Source organism: Perca flavescens, chromosome 12 (assembly GCF_004354835.1).
Source record: "Perca flavescens isolate YP-PL-M2 chromosome 12, PFLA_1.0, whole genome shotgun sequence".
In the NCBI taxonomy this organism is placed as follows: Eukaryota; Metazoa; Chordata; class Actinopteri; order Perciformes; family Percidae; genus Perca; species Perca flavescens.
Window position 1 is genome coordinate 20,737,943 of NC_041342.1, and position 15,211 is coordinate 20,753,153.

The 15,211-nt window shown below is 40.7% G+C and overlaps 1 protein-coding gene across 8 annotated transcripts in view; it reads left to right on the plus strand.

Annotated features, from left to right (window-relative positions):
- LOC114564867 (receptor-type tyrosine-protein phosphatase mu) overlaps positions 1-15,211 on the plus strand; it is a 165,208-nt gene that overhangs the window by 75,395 nt on the left and 74,602 nt on the right. For all 8 annotated transcript variants that reach the window (XR_003693855.1, XM_028592482.1, XM_028592486.1 and 5 more), the window contains exons 8-11: positions 4,423-4,731; positions 5,668-5,777; positions 12,383-12,584; positions 14,547-14,649. Coding sequence is in view for 7 of the 8 variants with exons in the window: in XM_028592482.1 (XP_028448283.1) it covers positions 4,423-4,731; positions 5,668-5,777; positions 12,383-12,584; positions 14,547-14,649 (724 nt within the window). In the remaining variant the exon portion in view is untranslated. The remainder of the gene's footprint in view (positions 1-4,422; positions 4,732-5,667; positions 5,778-12,382; positions 12,585-14,546; positions 14,650-15,211) is intronic.

Consider the following 15,211-nt stretch of genomic DNA (forward strand, 5'->3'; position numbering starts at 1 on the left):
GCCTAGAATGGAACAGTTTACATGAAAACAGCCCTCCGACCAGAATTTAATCTTCACAGTTGTCATGTTGTTTTGGTACTGTCTACAACGAAGAAACCTGCGTGTGACGAGCCCCGGCTGCTATTCTCCAGCAAGGAATCCGACAGTCGACATGTCATCCTGTGAAAGTCGAGGCTTTTTTTTTTTTTTTTATCTCCCAACAGCAAAGCTCCCTCCTCTTCCTCCTCAACCGGAGCGCCGTTTCATCCTGATAAAATAGCACCCAGGCTCAGGAGTCGCATTGGCTTGACTGTGGTTTCTAATCATTGCCCAAGTAGTTTTTTCTTTCCCCCCCTCCCAGTTCAGTGTGCTGAGCAGGGAGATGGAAGTGTATGCCAGCACCAGGCTTTTCTGCTCTTAATCAATGTGGATCTGATAAAGATCCTGGCTTTCTGAATGACTCGTACGCTGCGAGGCCTGAGGGAGATCTGATAAGTAAATCATTCTTTTGTACATATAGCCAGTTAGATTCTAAGGAACTGGATCTGCGCTGCTGTGCACGCGTATGGACACTCACATTACTCGCATAAGACCCTGAACATGCTAGACAACACACATTGTCTCTCACACACACACACACACACACACACACACACACACACACACACACATACGCACGCACGCACGCACACACGCACACCACACACTTGTCTTACAGTAAAGTGGCTGTGGTCCGGACACGCCCAATTTGTTTTCTTTCATCCAGGACTAATGTCTCGCTCTACCCTGGGGCTAAGTGCACCATTTGAAGCCCCCTCTAGGACAGACGGCTGCAACATGTGGTTGTTGTTTTTCTTTCATGTTTGGGGAAATCATGTTATCACTTCAGCTACAGTAGCTTGTATGCAGGGCCCGTTCAAATTAACAAGAGGCAATAATGTGCTGATAATTTCTAAAACATTATTTAAATGTCACACTGTAATGACAAAAAATCACTAATAGTTCTATGTAAATGTCAAATTCAAATTATTCAATTACATTGCGAGTGTGGGGCAGGTGATAATTTGTCCACCGCTTGGAATACCAATCTGGCTCTCACTGGAACTCATTCTGTGTGCCCTGGCATAAGATAGACCTCAGTAATTTCCTGCTTCAAGGGATGCTTTTATAGCCATTATTATAACTCTATTCCACTAGAAATATCTGCCATACTGGAGAGATATTAGAGTCATATTTTCAGTATTTTCACCCCCTCTGTGTGTGATAGCTTGTGAGAATTGTAAAAAAAAAAAAAAAATGGCAAGGATATCAAGAGATAGCCCTGTTATTCCTTGTTGTGATTTGTGCTTGTTTTGATACTGAGCCTCTTACTGCTCGGTCAACAAAACTAAACTAGCTGTCACAGTAGACTGGGGTAATAGGCTCATTTCATCAGCTGTCATTTATGGGTCTATTGAAAATGGCTGTCTAGCCTCCATCTATGCACGAAAGGATTTATAAAAGATATCCGCCATTCAGCGCGACCCGCTCATTTCTTTTTCTCTTCCCTCTTTTTTTCAAAGTCAACCATGACCAGGCTCTGAAATGGACAAGTCACCTTGTTGTTCATGAAAACAGATGATGTCATTCTGAGTCATGGGGCACAAGTTGTGATTGGGCGTCTGCCACAGATCCTCGCATTTTACTGCCTCCGTCAGACAGCTGGCATTTGCACTACGGGGAGCCAATGGGGTAACAAACAATTAGCCTTTTCTCAACAAAACTCCAGGGAGAGGCTATAGCATAGTCATAAGAGCTGTTTACTAAATGGCCAATATTCCTTTATGTACCTTCACTCTTACTGTTGGTGTACATGCTAGAATATATGTCTATTGTTCTCACCATGTGTCAAAAAGCCAAATTTAAATGGATATATTAATAACATTATTTTCCTCTTCTTTATGTGGCATGGGCTATTTCTCTCCACAATTATATTTTATGTAATTTCCATTCTTGTTGGTATCCCTCCATTGGCCAGAATTAGGCTGCAGTGGACATTATGATGTTCCACGAAGATGAAAGTGTGACATTCTCCTTGAAAGGTTCAGAAATGAGACTTCCTCCCACCCGCTCGTGCACATCTGCTTGAGATTCACAGTTTGGTGCATTTGTCACTTTGAGAGCATCTGGTTTAATTTGTTTTTTGTGCCTGGCCACCCTGCAATTCTCTGTGCTTTTAGTGTAACAGTTGCCTACGGAGTGCGGCCAAAAGATAGTTCCGCAAATAAAGGGGCTTAAACTTCTATTTTCTGGATGGCTTTCCCAACATGGCAACCTATTTGAACAGGCCTGTTTTCCTTTGCCAATTCATCCCAGTTCTGTGTTAGAATCTCTTTTTTTTGTGTGACTACATTTGTTTAAAGCGCCAGATTCACTTCAATCGTGAATTGTTATATTAATCCCCCTACTGTAGTTTGCTACTTAATATTTGACTCTACTGCTGATCCCTTTGAAGGTAGATGTCTTACATACCAGTCTCCTCCAAAGATTAACATCTCTTTTAGATTTTATTGGAGGTCAGTACTGCTAGGATACCCTTTATTAAAGATAATACACATTAAAAGAAGTCCACCACAGCATTGCAGTATGGTTTCTCAGAGAATATTAAGCACTCCTACTGTATGGAAGCTAGAATGCACAACACCTCTCAGCCAGTAAAAATGCCTTCAGCTCTTGTTTAAAATGTTATAAAAGCTATACACATGTTATGTCAAAGAATGTAGTGGTTTGTTGCACTTTGTGTAGCCCTATAATGACAAATCCTTCTTAAAGAGAAGCTTATTGCCTTTTGTTTTCCTTTTGGAAAGACATTTTTTCCATTTTCCTGACGTACTTTTTCATTTGTAGCCCTTTGTCTATTCTTCTTCCACTGTATGCTGCGCATTGATATCCCTTTCCCCATCTGTCAACACCTCTCCTTCTTTCTGGCCCTTCTAATGCTATTTCATCTGCTCTATTAAAGTGCAGGAGAGCTCACATCCATTTGTTTCTCCTTGTGAAATTTTGAAAGGGTTACATCTTTCAAGCAGGCGCCTTTATTTTAACTCACTGTTTTGTGTGCTTGCAATATCCACTCACAGCTTTTGTCATGTCACATGTCATGACTTCATTTCCTGATAAGCATTCATTTGTCTTGTAGCTTTTCTGTAGCGCCACACAAAACTTAATGTCATTGTTAATCATTCATTATACATTTTAAAAGGATTCTTCATTAAACTTGTTTGGTCAGACTAGATTATCTTTCTATAGGTATTCACTGGGCGTAGAGTAAAAATAAAATAAGTGGGAATAACATTCAAAGGATACCAACTGTGTTGTTCGTAGGTTCTTGCTTGTTTGGCATGTCCTTTTGTTCAGCCTGTAGAAATGAACAGCATGCTGGAGTCCAGTCTCCCCCCATGCACCTCCAGAATGTTAAACATGGCTGCTGTGGCTGCCTCTGAATTGCTTGACTGTGTCTCCTGGGGAACGGGGAAATTGAGCCCTGGCTCTTCCTAATAGGTGGTAAAGTGTTAAGTTCCAGAGAAATGGACTGCGAATTTAACCTGGAATGGAAATTGATCCCATTACCTTGTGCTTGGGCTGCTTTCCTCCCGTAGGAGAGAGAGAGCGAGGGAGAGCGAGGGAGAGCGAGAGAGAGATGGGGAGAAAGGGAGAGAGAAGAGATGGGGAGAAAGGGAGAGCGGGAAATAGAAATGAGGGAGCCACCAAAAAAGAGAGGAAATAGAGAAGAGGAATGGAGAGAAAAGAGGAGGGAGAGGAGATAGGACAGAAAGAGAGATGAGAAAATTGAGAAAGAAGAGAAAAGGCAAGGAGACACAGAGTATATATGATTAAAGGTGATAGGATGGCAGTGGGGGTTGTGTCCTGCCTGCATTGGCAGGCTGGCTGACTCTGTATCAGTGTGGTGCTAATAGCTGACTGCCACTGGGAGAGATGGAAAAAGAGTGAGGAAAAGGCAGAAGAAGCAGAGCAACGGCACGCTCTGAAGGGATGATACACCTCCTGCTGAGGGTTACCCACCAACAGACCTGCAGTGTCTTGGTGTGTTCAGCTGCTGTGAGACCGAGTTAGCAACGGTGTGGCAATGCTCAGTGGCTCAGGCAGATAGGTTTTTAAAAAAATAAATTAAAAAATATTTTCTGGGAATATGAATTCCAAACAGAAGAAATAGTATTTCAATATGAAAAAAAAAGTATTGACGGGGACTCAAGTGTTATAAAAAATCTGGTAGTAGATTTTCTTTGACATAAAGGAACAGGGCCTTCTCTGTGCCCTTGCATAGACCTCAGTAATTTCCTTGATTTTATTGAAACTGTCTTGCACTACCCGCCATTTCATATGGCCTAATTGATTATCTTGATGTATGCTCACACTCCTCTCTCTTTCTGTCCACCCCGCCAGAGCCCATGCACGGCCCACAAAGGCTAGAAGTGGTGGACATCCAATCCAAACAGGTGACAGTGCGCTGGGAGCCTCTGGGCTACAATGTGACCCGCTGCTACAGCTACAACCTGACCGTCCAATACCGGTCCAGGGTGGCCAGCAAAGAGGAGACCCGCGAGGAGGTGTGTTATGACACCCAGAGCCGCGATCCTCAGCACACCATCCACAACTTGACACCCTTCACCAACCTCAGCGTCAAGCTGGTCCTACGCAATCCAGAGGGGGTCAAGGAGAGCACAGAGCTGGAGGTTCAGACTGATGAGGATGGTAAGTGTGATCAGGTCTGAGAAGAATGACGCAACATTTAGCTAAACTGATCCTAGATAAGATACCTTTTTAAAGGATGGAGAGAGTAAAAAAGTGAAATGCAACCATCCAACCCAACATTCAAACACTAAATTGAAACTGCAATATTTAACTATTAACTGACTATTTAATATTGTATTTATACATAATAAATATATTTATTTTTACCTGCCTGCATGTCTGTTCTCCAATAGCTGAAAAAAAATCATCTTTATTATAAAAGTGACATTTTGATCTTTAGAATGGGTGGATAATTCTCACCTGATCATAAACCGCTTGCACCAAGAACAAGTTTAGGCTTCTCTAAATATTTTTAAGCAGAACACGAGTCAAACAGCAAGCTTCTGTGTCGCATGGTTGTTTCACCTCCTTCAAAGATGAAAGCTCTTCTGTACTAGTACTAGTTCATCTTTGTTTGCTTGTCAAGATATCTGTTGTTGGAAACATTTTCATCTGTTGGAAACGTGTTTTAGGGTTTTACTAGTTCATGTTTGCAAAACTTGTTGGAAACGAGTTTAGTTTTGTTTGTCAGGGGAGTGTTTTTTTGACAATGACTTCAAATAATCTCACGAATTTCTATTAAGATGTGTTTGACTTTGGCTCATGGCCATTTGTGAACTGCAAGTCCTTGAAGAGCTTTTTTGATTGTATATGCACGAGGTGCTGGGCTCGGTAAAACGTAACAGAAAAGACTAAAGCTACAAAGTAGAAAAATGCTTTCATCCAACTTTTATAGATATCATTTTAACTTGACAAAAATGCACAGAAAATAGGAGGGGAGGATCCATAAATACGTATCCATGGAACTGGGAATGCTTTTTGTACACTTATTTCTACCTTGAAAAATCCCACTCTGCCACCGGTTTTGAAAAATGTGTCTGTGATAATTCCCCACAGTGCCAGGAGCTGTTCCTCTGGAGTCCATTCTGGGCAGTGCCTATGAGGAGAAGATCATCCTGAAGTGGAGAGAACCAGCGCATACCTACGGGATCATCACTCAGTTCGAGGTACATACACCAGGGTTTGCAAAATGTTAGAGGTGTTGAGCACCCTAGAGTAGAAAACCAACTTACAATATTAAGCTTTTTTTTCTCCCCCACCTCTCTGTGGATGGTGTGCATATCTTTGAGTTTCTGAGGCTGCATTTTTCCACAACAGTGATGTGCAGTAGTGTACAGAGCTGCCAGAGAAATGTTCAAATCGATTTTATTTTTTATTTTATGAACCACTTTGTTTTCTTGAGCTAGGACCTGAGACCTAGGTGCATCTGCTATTTTGTTGACAGTCCACACAACAAAGGGTTACAGTATTTCGTGTAATGAGATTGAATGGATTGCAATGAAATTTGGTACCAACGTTCATGATCACCTCAGAATGTTTAAGAAAAAAAAAGTAAAAAAAAAAGAAATACGTTGGTTGATCCCGTTGCTTTTCCTTCATCACCATCATCAGGTCCAGTAACTGTCCAGTACTTTGGTATTTGACCAAATACTAATGCCATTCCCATTAGACTAAGCTGTACAAATGCTACCATGCTAACATGCTAAACTAAGATGGTAAACGTGATAAACAAAATACCTGCCAAACATCAACATTAGAGATGGGCATGATTAGTCGACAAACGATAATTGATTATTTAGAATTTCGTCGATCACGTTAATTTGTTATTGATTTAACTAATGCTGGTTGCGTTGCGTAATGTGTGAGTCTTGAAGCAATGAAATGAATTTCACAGTGTGGCGGCAATTAAACACTTTACCACCTGGGGGCAATATTTGACTCCATACTCAGTTTCCTGGCTGCGAGTTTCCGTTTCGATTTCAAAAGTAATCATGAAGAGGACACGACGAAGTGTGGCGTGGGTCTATTTTGATAAAAAAAAAAAAAAAACACACTGAGATGCCGTGTATAGTACAACACGGCCACGACTCAAATGATGTAGCTAGCCGACCACTAAACAAAGTGCACCCGACCCTGGTTAATGTCGTTTGCGGCCGCGGTGCACCCAGTCACCCTGCTCTCAGTCTCAACCTAGCATAAACTCGGCGTTAGCACGGAGGAGCTGCGAGGCACAACGAGCAGAGAAAATTACCCAAGAGACCTGCAAGTTCATTGAGATGGATACTGGAACCAGCATATTACATTTCGTCACGACGTACCATCACCAGACCGGTAGAAACTCACTACGAAGAACGGAATAAATTTCCCCGGGCTGGCCAAGTTAGCGCGGAGGTAGGCGACCTGTGCATCCCGGCAACGCGGCTGTTTTCGGCGGCTGGACTGACGGTCACCAGGTAGCGGTCGCGTCTCACACCAGTCATGTCAACATGCTTATCTTTCTCAACAAAGTTGTATGTGAGTTAGCCTACTGGTTATTTTTTTATTAGGCTTTGTCCGTGCCTTGGATAGTTTTGAGTTACATTTTGACAAAACCTGTCAGATCTAACTATTATTATGTTTTTGGTTAAGTCATTATTTAACATGATTCTTTTTATTTATTATTTTGGAACTGTTTAAGAACGCCGGCTCGCAGCTGCAGGTTCTGCTGCAGGTTCTGCTGCATCAGAGCACCGCAGCGCCTATATCTATAATCTATATCCTCCAGTTTAACTGCCACAAGTTGTTGTTCTTGTAATTAAGATCTCATCGAGGAAAAACACACTGTATTTTTGTATTCATTGCATTTTTAATTTATAAAAAGTTAAATAAATAATGAATTTTAAAGGTCCTATGACGTGGTGCTCTTTGGATGCTTTTACATAGACCCTAGTGGTCCCCTAATACTGTATCTGAAGTCTCTTTCCCGAAATTCAGCCTTGGTGCAGAACTACAGCCACTAGAGCCAGTCCCACAATGAGCTTTCCTTAGTATGTGCCATTTCTGTGTCTGAAGCTATTGAGGAGGAGAGTGGGAGGGGCAAGGTGGAGGGTGGGGGTGTGGCCTTGACCAACTGCCACTTTTCTCGTTTGAAAGCCATGATGTCTCTCTCTCATGGGTTGGCCAAATTCTCTGGGCGGGCAAAGCAGAGAAAGGGGAGGTAACCTTGCTTGTTATGACCTCATAACCTCATAACCTCATAACAAGCAGATTCCAAAACGGCCCATCTGAGCTTTCATTTTCTCAAAGGCAGAGCAGGATTAGCCTCGTGAGACCGTCCTGATCTCGCGAGCTCCAGTTTTCCACTCGCAGATCAGTCTGGCATCTTGAGGCAGAGAAAATTTGGAGCCGTTAGCCAAACGACCGGGCCAATCAGCGTTGGTTTTGAGGTGGGTTAGGTGGTGATAGACAGATGGTTTATCCAATCAGCTAACCAGTATTTTCAGACAGCGGTAGCCGCTCGCTAATGCTTTTTTTCTCTTGGATCCTTCTTTTGGAATATGGTCCGTGAACCTGAAATTGTGCCTTTTATTCCTAAATTCTCGTTACACAAACGGCAAATATCCTTTACCGACATGTTTGCATGCTGAGCTAACGAGCTATGCTTTGCCTGCAGCAGCAGGGGCGGGCTTGTGGTTGTATTTTCCTACGCTTCGTGGATCTGATTGGTTGATTTGGCCCGTCTATCACCAACATAGGTGATAGACAGATGGTTCATCCAATCAGCTAACCAGTATTTCCGCCCCTTCCCAAAAGTTCTCCAACGGAAAGTTCCCAGATGGATATGCCGAGCAAATGCGAAGCAATCCATCTGGCGGAGTCAGGTTAGAGCAGGATACCCAGGGCTCGGTTTACACCTATCGCCATTTCTAGCCACTGGGGGACCATAGACAGGCTGGGGGAACTCATATTAATGTTTAAAAACCTCATAAAGTGAAATTTTCATGCCATGGGACCTTTAATATAAAAATATGAATGATTGATAGTCGATCGTTAATTTTCCCGACGATCGACTTAGAAAATTGAATTGAATGCATATCCCGAATCAACATATTAGCATTGTCATTGTGAGCATGTCAGTATGCTGACATTAGCATTTAGCTCTTTGTACAGCTTTACAGAGCCGCTAGCATGGCTTTAGGCTCTCAGCCTTGTTACTGTATATTAATGAATGCTGAATATTTGCAGCTCTGTAGTCTTAATTATCACAATTGGCTCTTTCATTACCGTCTCTGTATTCTGTACATGAAGTCGTAGGCCTACATTTTAAAGTCATTAAAGTGCAGTCGTCTTAACTATTTAAACCAGGGTTTAATTTGACTGATTAGATGTATGTTGAACGGCTTAAACCTGAATCAGTTTGTTTGGCTCTCTCAAGTCAGGGTTTTCTCAAAAAAAAAGTGCCTCCTTTTATGAAGCACCGCCCAAGTGTGTTTCATCGTTGTTCATCATTTTTTTTTATAGAGAATCAACTGCAATCTGCCGACATCTTTTGTACCTCAACACCTGAGCGACCTCTAAAGAAAATACACTCCCTGAAACACGCCTCAAACACATATCACGATTCAGCACAAAGTAAATGTTGACATAAGGGTCCACAGCCCCTGTCAGGCTTGTCCAAGAGCTGCATTGAGTCTTGAATAATAGAAACAGTCTCCTCACACACACACACACAGACGATATATGTACACATTGATCTTAACCAGCTTAAGGGGGAAGTAATCCTCCAGCTTTCCCCACAGATTGATTCTCCTCTGTTGATTCTCCCTCTCGTCGCCGTTTGTTCACGCTTGATATTTTGACTAGGTTAGCAATCATTGAAAGGGCGGTTTCTCATACGAGGAGCGCAGATTGAATAGTGAAAGCAATGCAATCGGGTGGTTGTGTAGGTCTCTCTATCCACTGCCATGCTATTAGGTGAATGAAATATGACATAGATACTCTCGGAGTGGCACAGAGACATTTTAATCCAAGCAGCAAAGTCCTAAAGTCCTCAGAATTTTGTGTGTGTGTGTGTAGTGCAGCGTTGTGTCCTGTGCACAGCTGTATGGCACTTAGAGGTGCTGGCAGTCAGCAGGAAAACGATGTCTATACAAATGGTAGGTTTACCGCACACCTAATCACTTTTAGAGCAACATGTTTCAGTTGTTTATCTTTTTAAAATTTCATGGTACAAGAAAAAGCATTCAGAGCAAATGGCGTGTTTTGCATTGCCGCTTTGTCAGGTTTACTCACATTTACTTTGAGGAAAATGTGTTTCTCTTCATAAAATACTCACTCCAGGCTATTCATATGCTGCAGCAATTACTTCTCTCTAGGCCTCAACCGTATAGTAATGTCTAGTTAAGGAAACAATAAGTCACTGACAATCCTGGTATTTCCTGCTATTAATATACAGTAAAGTTTCATTATAGATTTCCCAACATAACCTGGAATTACAGGATTTAATTTAAGAGTAAGACAGAGTATTAATATTCATTTCACCCCGTCTTAAACAGGGTGACCGATGAGGAAAATCTAGCAACCCAGAAGCTTGCTCCAGGTGTGTCCCTCACACCGCTACAGTCTGACTCTGTTTGTCTCTAAGAAAGTAAACCACAATGAATGCTGCCGGTATTCCCCAGAAGTTGTTTCTTATAAGGCAAGACCTTGCTTTGATTTGACATTATCAAAGGACTGAAAGTGAAATATGTACGTCTGGCAAGGCCTGATATCAAAGAGATTTCAGCTCCATTCCTTTTTGACCAAGCTCTGCGAATTCCATTTTATTGGCAGCCTTTCAGACCGACATGAGCCAGCTTCTCTTTAAGAGGTATACATCAGATTTTTCAATTATTTCTTGTTTGTCAGCCATATTTAGCAATACGAATTAAATGTAAAGTAGCATTTTAGTTCAGTTTATAATTTATATTGTGATAAGTGAAAGCTGTGCATCACATTACCTTTTTAGGGAAATAGCAACTATTATGAAAAGATAAATTGTATTTTCAGAAAACCAGAAGTACTGTTAATTCATGCTTTTTCCCTTAAAAGCCACTATACTTAAAACATGCAGCCTTTTCAAATCACTTACATTTAGATTGTTAATATTTACTGTAGGCCTGTCTAAAAGGTTAAAACTCTTCTGCAAATAAAATGTTAATTAGAGTTTTTGGGTAACAAGAGAGTACACAGCATCTTTCATGAACAGTTATTCAGTTTTCTTCATTCTTGTGTGAGCGAAGGTGCTGGCGATTATTCAGGCATTTATATTTTATGAATGCTTGATAAATTCAACATTTTCCTCCCTCAGATAGAAACACGTGAACCAATGTGATTTGAAAAGCCTAATATATCAGATTGAGTAATAGTTACAAGCAAGTCCAAATTAGTTTGCTCAAATAGTATTCATTATTTTCCCGTCCGTTCCATTATAATTGTAAAAACCTGTCCATGTGCCCAGTGTTGACAAGTCATTTCAAATTCCTCTCCCTGAAATGTTATGATATAGGATTTGGCATCACAGACTCATTCCACAGACAAAGAATAAATGAGAAGGCTTTGAAGCATTTCAAAACTTGATGGACACAAATTATGCAGCACTCCTAACTCCCTTTGTGTTCCTTAATTGGAATTATAATGGAGGTTTTCCTTTACAAGCACAGGCATTTCTTAAAGTGGGACTTTACAGTAATTCAAAATGGATATTAGCAAAAACACTCACCTTAATGCTTCCCTCCAGAGCTCTCTTTGTTTATTAATGGAAAAAAGAATACATTAAGTGCATTTCCTCTCTCCTTGAAATCACAAACTTACATCAGCTTTGGTTGAAAAATACGTAGCTCTGCTTTTACGGTACATCTAACACCTCCTCTCCATAGACCTTTTGTACCTCGCAAATATTGGAAATGCCAGCTTAATGCCTTGTTGACATAAGATCAGAAGCTCAGACACAAAGAAAGAGCTTCTTTTCTCAACTTAAGACTTTGCTCTGTGGCATTTGGCTTTACTGAGAAGTGCAGACTAGATGGAGAAACCATTTTAAAACATTTGTGTTGTTTTGGACTATATTATACAGTGTTTCCTATATATTTTCAAATAACTCTATGTTATCTTGTAATATGATCATATAATGTTATTGTTGTACAAAATGATGTTGTCCATTAACAACACTGAGTCTCTACTGCCATGCTAGTAGCTTCGTGAGGTTTTAGCCTACTTAGCATTGTGGTGCTTTGAGTTTAATGCTAATGTCAGCATGCTAACATGCTCACAATCCCAATGTTAGTAAGTTTAGCGGGTATGGTGTTTACCATTTTCACCATCTTAGCATGCTAACATTTGCTAGTTTTAAACATGAAGAACAGCTATTGATGATGGTAATGTCATTAGTTTTACAGGTATTTGGTCAGTTTTGCATTTAGTTGTACAAATATATGTAATTCAGCTGGTTATTTCTAAGCGTACACATACAACATAAGACTTAAAAAAATATTGCTCTGTAGCTTTCGGTAGTACTGAGTAGTGCAGAGGGTAAAGAGAGATTAAAGAATAGGATAACTCCTAGCAGCATGAGTGGGATAGAAAACCTCAACACAGTAAGCACAGTAAAGTGAATGCTTTAGCTTGCAGAGCCAATTGGATGAGTCCAACATAAAACATTTCAATGTATGAATGCATATCCTCCTCAGCTGAGGAGAGCTGAGTGCCGAGTACCAGAAGCCAGTGTTGGAATATTAATTTCCTTCCTTCCTAGATCTCCTACAAGGCTGTGAGCTCCTTTGACCCTGAGCTGGACCTCTCCAACCAGAGTGGGAAGGTAGTGAAGTTGGGCAACGAGACCACCCACATGTTCACAGCCCTCTACCCAGGCTCTACGTACTCCTTCACCCTGCGCGCCAGCACAGCCAAGGGCTACGGCCCCCCTATCATCACCCAGTTCACCACCAAGATATCAGGTCAGAAGTGTAAAAAGCATGGCCATTCAGTGTGTGAATGATGTTGAAGTAGTGTACCATTTAACGCCGTGGGAGTTCTTTACGTCCAAATGTTTGAATGGAAAATGGAACTTGATTATAACGCAAACAAAGATTAGATAGCAATGATTTCACTTAAATGATATCTACGACGGAGCGTTAGGGCCACATCAAGGGGAAAAAAATTAAGGAAGAAGATTTTTTTATTTATTTTGCATTTCGAGAACAAAGTCGAAATGTCGAAAATTAAGTCGGAATGTCGAGAATAAAGTCAACATGACGAGAATAAAGTTGAAAATACCATTTCGAGAATAAAGTCGACATGTCGAGAAAAAACTTGATATTTCAAGAATCAAGTCGGACTTCTGAGAATAAACCAAACTACCAGCTTTATCTTTAGTCTTCTACAAAATGCATTGTGAAGGCCTATATGAACTCGTGAAATTATACTTCAGAATCGGTTTTAATAACAAGGAATTTATTTCTCTTTTAGCGCATAAACACAGTATGGTGATAAGTATTAGGACTTGGAAGAGATTGTGCCGAAAATTGCGTCCATTCAGAAGGAGAAACCACACAAACCTGGAAGAGGTGGCCGTATTCCTGCGAACTGAAATAGCTTGTAATGAACAGATGCAAGGGTATCGATGGTTACACCTACACATATGTTGTATCACAAGACACAATAAGACAATTGATCAAATTGTTTGATCCTGAAGGAGTGGAGCTCAGGCGAGCGCGGCTCTCCAAGGACCTAACCCATATCTATGATGTAGCCTACAAGGCAGCTGGCATGGCAGACAGTCGCTCTTATATGATTAAGTGATAAAGGAGTTGACTTTATTCTCGTCATTTCAACTTTAATCTCGACATTTCAACTTTATTTTCGAAATGGTATTTCGACTTTATTCTCGTCATGTTGACTTTTTCCCCTTGATGTGGCCCTAATGCTCCGTCTTATGTATCATTCTTTTGTCTCAAGGGGTAAATCTTATCTATCTGGTGTCCAACGTACTAAATTAACGAAAACCATTTTACTAATATCATCCACTATATATTTGTTACACGGCTTTGTTGAATACTGATAGGTTGGATATTTCAGCCTACATGTTTCAGATGTATTTTATATCTTGTATGTAGTGTACTACACGAGAAACCTTGGCATATACATTTGGTGCATGTCAACTGTTCTCCCTTTCATGAAAGTATTTTTCATTCAGTGTGAATAAAGCTGCATTAGTCTGAACTCATTGTACTCAGCATTTGTTCAGTCTCCATCTCATTTCCAGATATTTTCCAGATATCAAATACCTAATTCTGATTCATCAATTACGGCCTTCTATGGTCTGTTATTTCTGAATAACAAGCTGCCTCTATGGGCGCAGTCCTGATCATACTCTGGAGGACCATTTTTAAATCAATAAAATCATATCAAAATCAATATTTTGTGTCAAATTATTGATTTATTTTTTAAGTAGCCGTGTAATAAGTAACATAATGTAATACAATCCTATCCTTTTATCACTGAAACAGCTAGGTGTTTTGTTAAATTAATTTCAGTGCTATTTAGTCTTGCACTTACATTAGATTTAGCACAATTGCCTGATTGTTCAAAGACAAATTGTGCTTTTAGTTTCCATGAACCCTGGCTGGTCTTACTTAATGAAAACTGGGATTGATTTAGATAATGACCATGAGACTAGTTGGCAATTCTTACTTTTGACAGTTTTTTTTTTTTTTTGAGATACATGTGCACTATTTTGAAGAATACTTTTGTGACAGCAGCAAATGTTTCCCTCTTCTGTTATTGCTAGACTAAATGATTAAATGATGGTGCTATAAAGGCAAAAAACATTAAGTGCTCATTGTAAAAGTGAGAAAATTGGCTGTTTTGAACTTTGCTTTGCAGTGTAGTAAAACCCCTCCGATTTGTTTTCTCCTCAGCTCCTTCCATGCCGGCGTATGACCAGGAGACCTCTCTGAACCAAACCGACAGCACAGTCACTGTCCTGCTTAAACCTGCCCAAAGCAGAGGTGCACCTGTAAGGTAGGCTTTCACAATAAGGACTCGCGCACACACACAGCACAGCACAGGGTAAAAACACCAGGAACCACCATCAGCAACAGAAAAAAAAATTATCAAAGAGCTTGTTTATCAATACCCCACCATGAAAGAATGTTGCCGGGGAATTCAGTAGCTTACTATACACATCTAATTTTCTGAGCTTTATTTGTTTGTGGATTTTGATCCTGTGGAAAAAGAAGCACAGCCTTTGAAGATAAGAACAAAACCCGATGCAGCCAAGGCTAGCTTTAGGATCTCTTTCCCTTACATGTCTTTCATGTACCGGGCACCCCGAGCCACCACAGGCTTCTGGGGAACAGAGGAATTCTGCCTGCTTGATGGTGCGTTTGTTAGCCATTATGGGGGAAGCAGTACAGCTGTACTGTGCACCGTAAATCCCAGACTGTTGGACAAAAGTCATAATTTTTGTTTATTCAAGGCCACTGGGCTTCTGGCAGGAATACTGCTTGCTTGTTCATCTTTTTGTTAGTCAGTATTAGTTCTTTAGTGTACACCACTCTTCAGTTATTGCAGCATTAACAGT